This window comes from Gigantopelta aegis, chromosome 7 (genome assembly GCF_016097555.1).
Source record: "Gigantopelta aegis isolate Gae_Host chromosome 7, Gae_host_genome, whole genome shotgun sequence".
Lineage (NCBI taxonomy): Eukaryota > Metazoa > Mollusca > Gastropoda > Neomphalida > Peltospiridae > Gigantopelta > Gigantopelta aegis.
The window spans coordinates 39,999,955-40,007,454 of record NC_054705.1 but is presented as its reverse complement, the minus strand read 5'-3'; the positions used below and the strand labels follow the sequence as shown (position 1 = coordinate 40,007,454).

The 7,500-nt window shown below is 38.0% G+C and overlaps 1 protein-coding gene across 1 annotated transcript in view; it reads left to right on the top strand.

The window, feature by feature from the left end:
* The window catches only part of LOC121376880 (long-chain-fatty-acid--CoA ligase 5-like), a 66,645-nt gene that overhangs the window by 45,681 nt on the left and 13,464 nt on the right, over positions 1-7,500 (top strand). The window contains 4 exon segments of the mRNA XM_041504665.1: positions 102-184; positions 3,047-3,197; positions 5,411-5,483; positions 6,431-6,519. Coding sequence (XP_041360599.1) covers positions 102-184; positions 3,047-3,197; positions 5,411-5,483; positions 6,431-6,519 — 396 coding nt within the window.

Here is a 7,500-nt window from a genome sequence, read left to right as displayed (position 1 = left end):
TGTTTTTTTGGGGTGTTTTTTGGGGTGTTTTTTTTTTAGCTGTGGACATTTTCTTTTTAATTGCAGGGGTTGGTTGAGTATAAGAACCATTTATATTTCAGGTGTACAGCTCTGTGGCTGGAAGTAAACTCAAGTCACTTCTGCTGGATGTAGCGGTCAGACGGAAAACCGCTTACGTCAAGAGGTGTGTTGAATATAGGCGCGTGCCATGTGTTTGGAGCATTCGAGGGTCGAACCCCCTCCTCCCCCCCCCCCCCCATGCTCCAAGCACATCACTTGCGGATCTAGACAATCCATTTAGTGGGGCCCCAATGACATGTGGCTAAATGCCACAAATGTTCCCGGAGGGATTCGTCTGATTCTCTCAGTGGCGTAGCAAGGTAGTGGGTGGGGCCACGGGGGTCATGCCCCCAATCGAACCTTTTTCCTTTTTTGTTTGTTTTTTTGCTGTATTAATGTTTTATAAAATCATACATACATATATTCATACATACATACATTCATACATATATAGATATTCATACATCAATATATACTAGCCAGTGCCAGATCTGCCCGCTTACGTGCACGAAACAGTGGATCGACCGCGTAGATTGTAGGCCCCATGCATGTGGTTGAGTTAAAGAGCATCCTTTTTTGGGGCCCTAGGTTCACTCATAGATCCGCCACGGTACATTTTCTTTTTTCTCAAATATATTTCGATTCGATCCCCACTACAGCCAACACCCCCCCCCCCCCCCCCCACCCCCCCCCCCCCCCACACACACACAAGTTCCTTTTTATAAGCGTGTTAAATACGATTTGGTGACAGGAAGGGGGTTGTGAAGGAAATTATTATTTTATTTTTTAACAAGTTTATTACCTCAGAAACAAATATGATTGGGGCCCTGATATCACTACCTATTAACAGTCACTACATAACAAATGATTCTATACACTATGAATAATATAGATATATACGGTAATTGTAGCATATTACAACAGTACTAATATGCATGGATATATTAATGCATAAACATTCTATAAATGAATGCATAAACATTCTATAAAAAATGAAAGAATAGCAATGAAAGCTTGAAATAATAAAAAATGAGTTAAAGAATGGAGTACAGAAAAAAGAGAGAGTGAGAGGAAATGTATATTTTTAACAAAACTCAAGTACATTTTAAATGACGACTGCTTAGAGTCCATAGGTTACTAAGGTAATGTTTGCACCAAGTAGTATCCATTAAGGCCGTACGGAATCGGGGGGGGGGGGGGGGGGGGGTGGAGGGCAAAGCCCCCCTCTTCCACTTGAGAGCTTTTTTTATTTTTTTTTTTGTCACATTAATGTTTGCCACATTTGTTTTTTTTTTATCACATTAAGGCTTACGATATCGGATGTGTTGTGAAATTAGGCCCTAGGGCGTGGAGGGCAAAGCCCTTCCCTCTTCCCACCCGAGAACGAAAATGTAGTTTTTTGTTTGTCGTATATAACCCGCGAAAGTAAATTTGGCTTGGCGAGACGATTTATCTTACAAAACACATGGTTGCCAAATGTATCTGAAGACTGATGGCTAGGCGCAGTGGCGGGGGGGTGGGGTGGGGGGGGGGGGGTTGGGTGTTGTCTGCTGAATGTAAAAAATCGGGATACTTTTTTGCAAACCACGAGTTGCAAAATCAATTTTCTCCCACGGGCACGAGTCGTTATTCGCACGCGCCTTCTTAAACAAACACATAATATAAACGAAGCAGGCGCGACGCCCGTCAACATTGGGTTGGGGGGGTTTATTGGTTTATGTCTGTGGGTCCCTCCCAAAATACGTTTTGAAAAACTGACCCCTTTTAGGGCTATTCTGAGGTTGTTTTCTGCTGGCTAGCCGAGCTGAATGTACTCAAATCGGGATAACGACTTTTTTTCCAATCTTGAGCAGGGGAGGTCGACCCCCAACCCCCCCCCCCCCCCCCCCTCCCCCGCGCACGCGCCTGACCCGTAAAAAAATATTTAATATAAACAGGAAAACACTTATCGTAAACAGTCTCAACATTGGGTTGACAGTTTATTAGTTTATGACGTCATAAACAAACGACGTACTAAAATGACATCATCCGTTTATGGTTACTCGGGACACTTGGGTCTTGACCTCGGAACAGCCAGTCACTACTCACTAGCTTCATAACGAAGTGATTTCCAATATTATGTTGGCGACGATATTGATCTACATTAAGTCATTCCTTTAACAGGCGTGTAAAAAAGTGGTTTTGCCAAGGACGCTAGACTTGCATTATAAAATACATAGAAAATAGCCATCAGATATCCATTAAAATAGCAGACAGTTCCTTGAAAATATGGAGACGCGATTCAGTTTCTAACTATGACGTCACGAATAAACCAGTCGCTCACCCTTGTATTTTTCAGTGATATAAATAACTTATAAAAAGTTAGTTTTGTTTAACGACACCAGTAGAGCACATTGATTTATTTATCATTGGCTATTGGATGTCAAACATTTGGTCATTCTGGCATAGGCCTATATATGGCGTAGGAAGGTGTCAAAAAGTGTGTGGGGGGAGGGGGGGCACACACGCACACATACATATATATGGGGGCGGGGGCAAGGGGCACTTTTCTTTATATATATAATAATGTGTGTATGTGCTCACCCCCACCCACCTCCACTTTTTAAAACTCCTACGTCACTGATAAATATTTAAAAGTATTTTGATTATTATGCAATTTTGACACTGCCCCTTTAAATATTTAATTTATATTTTCTATAGGTATTGTTAAGAGAAACACTATCTGGGACAGACTGGTGCTGAGTAAAATTCAGAATCTTAATGGTGTTCTGAATGTATAATTTATATTTTCTAGAGATATGTTTACAAAAAACACTATCTGGGACAGACTGATACTGAGTAAAATTCAGAATCTCATTCGTGTTCTGAATGTATAATTTATATTTTCTAGGGATATTTTTACGAAAACGACTATCTGGGACAGACTGATACTAAGTAAAATTCAGAATCTTAATGGTGTTCTGAATATTTAATTTATATTTTCTAGGGGTATTGTTACAAAAAACACTATCTGGGACAAACTGGTGCTGAGTAAAATTCAGAATCGTCTTGGCGGTCGGGTGGATCTGGTCATCACGGGGTCGGCGCCGATCAGTACTGATACACTCAACTTCTTCAAGTGTGTCATGGGCTGCACGGTAAGGCACTGTTCAACAATTACGTAACACAAAATTAAATTTGTCATGAACATAAGCGTAAGAGACAAGGGGGCAGGGAAGGGGGCAAAACCTCAAATTCGGGTAAAAATTATAGTGATATTCGGGCAAAATGTGCTAACCTGAGACGTTTTTACCATGTATTTCCATCACTCTACCTTCAAAATTAGTTGTATTTCGTGTAAAAATGCGTATTGATTCGTTTGCAACCCTATATAGTTGTAGGAATGCTGATGTGGATAAATGTTGTTATTCAGATTCGTACATTTTCGTTTAATTAGGGCGAAAACAGTCTGCACCATTTCAAAGTCACAGACTCATGTTTGACTCAATTGTAACTTTATCCAAATGTGTTACAGGTTTGTAGATTAACTAAACTTAGCGGTAATTTTCATGGGTTGAAACTAGGGTTTGTCCCTTTAACAAGATTCTTGTATTGGGTTATTTCAGGGTTGTAATCTCCGTATGTCAATCAACTCCAGCTCGCCTATCATATTTAGGACATAATCTCTCGCAACAGGATTGTTTACATGCAAATAATTGTACGTATCTATTTCTGGGTTAAAAACCAGTTTTCAATAATCAGTCATAATAAAAAATAAAAAAAATAAATGGTTTATTTAACGACGCACTCAACACATTTATTTACGGTTATATGGCGTCAGGCATATGGTTAAGGACCACACAGATATTGAGAGAGGAAACCCGCTGTCGCCACTTCGTGGGCTACTCTTTTCGATTAGGAGCAAGGGATTTTTTATATGCAACATCCCACAGACAGGGTAGTACATACCACGGCCTTTGATATACCAGTCGTGGTGCATTGGCTGGAACGAGAAATAGCCCAATGGGCCCACCGACGGGGATCGATCCCAGACCGATCGCACATCGAGCAAGCGCTTTACCACTGGGCTACGTCCCGCCCCTCGGTCATAACACAATAATTATTGCCAAACATTTTATCTTTCTGATTGACTAGGGTGTAAAATTCAGGAGAATCATTATTCAGTCCATAAAGATTAAGTAACGTCAAACGTGTTTCCTCTACTGTTATATCTAAAATTAATAGATTACCTTGTGAGCTTGCCTAAATATAATTAACTTTATAATGAAAATTATTATTAAACTCTCCTCTAAATGTCCAGTACACGAATTAAAAAGACAACCAAAACCCCACTCTGCTCTTATATACAATTCATTTGTTTCTTCGAAGTGTCTTGTAAAAAATAAATGCAGTCAGGACCATCAAACCTCACATGTAACAACAACTTGAGATGGATGTGTGACGCGTACTATTACAAGGTCACTGTGACCTACTTTTCACAGTCTACTGCACATAACAGTAAATCCGTGTCCGGACCATATCTTGCATACAGATGCATACAGGACCATCAAACCACATGTAAGAACAACTTGGGATGGTGGTTGGACCAAAACAAAGTGTTCATCCATCCCATTGCAAACATTTCACATAATTAGACTTGAATCTTACCCGTAACATATGCATTAATATAGATATGGTTTTCCATCAAACTCATCGGCCTCGGTGGCGTCGTGGTTAGGTCATTAGTCTACAGGCTTTTAGATACTGAGTTCGGATCCCAGTCGAGGCATATGATTTTTAATCCAGATACCAACTCCAAACCCTGAGTGAGTGCTCCGCAAGGCTCAATGGGTAGGTGTAAACCACTTGCACTGACCAGTGATCCATAACTGGTTCAACAAAGGCCATGGTTTGTGCTATCCTGCCTGTGGGAAGCGCAAATAAAAGATCCCTTGCTGCATGTCGTAAAAGAGTAGCCTATGTGGCGACAGTGGGTTTCCTCGAAAAAAACAGTGTCAGAATGACCATATGTTTGACGTCCAATAGCCGATAATAAGATAAAAAATCAATGTGCTCTAGTGGCGTCGTTAAATAAAACAAACTTTACTTTTTCCATCAAACTCCTGATGGGCGTATCATGTACCTCACCGTTTCTCTTGGTATTATTTTTTTTTAAAGTTATCGGTATACTTTCTTTTGATCGTCAGTTTGTATTTATAAGTATTAAAATAAATATAACAATAATTAAATTAATTTTGTTTCAGTTTTTAAACCTTATTTCAACATGGATGCTACATCACAAATTACTTCTTTATTCACCAAATAGGTTAATGGTAGGTGACACGTGTAATTGTGTGAGTCTTATTTCCAGGTTGTAGAGGCGTATGGTCAAACGGAAGTCGTTGCACCAGTCTCATGTCAGATTTCTGGTGACGTCACAGATGGTAAGTCTATCAAAGTTACCAGTCTCGGCATTGTCGTGTTTCTTTTTGTAGTATTTGTGTTAGTCACCAACTCTTAAAGGGACATTCCTGAGTTTGCTACATTGTAAAATGTTTCCGACTAATAAAATATTTCTACGATTAAACTTGCATATTAAATATATTTTCTTGTTCAGAATATCAGTGTCTGTATATTCAATGTGTTTCTGATCGTCTTAATATCTGCAAAACGCCCAAACTGGATTTTGTCTTCAAATAATTTCGTACGTACGAAAAAATATAGTTTAGGAAATAAAATGAAATTTAACCTAGTACAAATATTACAACAATCAGAAACACGTTTAATATACAGCCACTAATATATTATGCAGAAAAATATAGTTGATATGTAATTAACCATCGTTAAAAAGTCTCCTTTAGTCGATAACATCTTAAAAATTGCAGCAAACTCAGGAATGTCCCTTTAAAACTAGATGTCATGAAATGCAATTTCCTGCATTCTACAAGTCAAATTCATCTGTGCCCAAGATTCACTACCAATAGCATTTTTGATTCAGAATTATCAGAATGCTCCGCCGTGCCTGATAGTGATGATATCGGGTGTTCACGAAAGATAAAAAGATAAGCATGGAATATAAAAATTGTAACATGACTAATTCTCTGTATAATCACGTCATAACAAATCTTATTATCCACCTGGTGAACATATAGCGGTGTGGTAACTATAGTGTACAGACATTGTCAATTTAACAACACCACAAGCTCGCTCGCTCGCTCGCTCGCTCTCTCTCTCTCTCTCTCTCTCTCTCTCTCTCTCTCTCTCTCTCTCTCTCTCTCTCTCTCTACGTCAAGCATCGAAATAACCATGCATGTGTCAGACACCACAAATAGCTATAGTTTAAGAAAAAAACACGTGGGGATTTGCTGTTAAACATTGCTTTCTCTTCCAGGCCATGTTGGGAGTCCAATGGTTTGTAATTCTGTCAGACTGGTCGATGTTCCTGAACTCGGTTACTACGCAAACGACAACAAAGGAGAGGTAAGTCATGGTAATCCATTTTGAAAAAAAAACACCCAACCCCAAACATACTACAACCTATATTCAATGAGCCACTAATGGAAAAAAACAAACATTTAACATGAAATGCATAAGATTATACAAGAAGAAGAGACTCATATTACCATTTCTTTACAAAGATTATTAAATATTACAAAAGGCTCCATCAATGTGATACATGTTAAAGGGACATTCCTGAGTTTGCTGCAATTTGTAAGATGTTATCGACTAACAGACACTTTTTAACGGTTGTAATTACATATCAAATATATTTTCTACATAAAATATTAGTGGCTGTATATTAAACGTGTTTCTGATCGTTGTAATATTTGTACTAAGTTGAATTTCATTTTATTTCCTAAAATATTTTTTTTCGCACATACGAAATTATTTGAAGACAAAATCCAGTTTAGGTTTCTTACAATGATTAAGACGACCAGAAACATATTGAATATACAGACAATGATATTCTAACCAAGAAAATATATGTAATATATAAGTTTAATCGTAGAACTATTTTATTAGTCAGAAACATCTTACAATGCAGCAAATTCAAGAATGTCCCTTTAAAATATTAGTAATGTGATCTCCTAAACATTGATTTTCGGTTAGTTATGGGGACCAAGAACCACAACAAACACGAGAATAGTTTGATTAACTTGGCTTCGGTCTTTCAGATCTGTGTTAAAGGGATTAACGTGTTTGTGGGTTACTACAAAGAACCGCAAAAACAAAAATTCGAGAATGGTTTGATAATAATTAATATTTCACCAAAATGTACTTTATACAAATATTTCACAGATATTGTAATCTCCAGTTTTATTTACGTAAGTCAATTCCAATAGTGTATACAAAGTATTTATAAAAATTTAGACTATCTTCTCACATTTTAGCAATTGAAACTGGCCGATACTATCACATTGAAAGACAGAACAGATTATGCTTATATTGTTTAAATGCTGT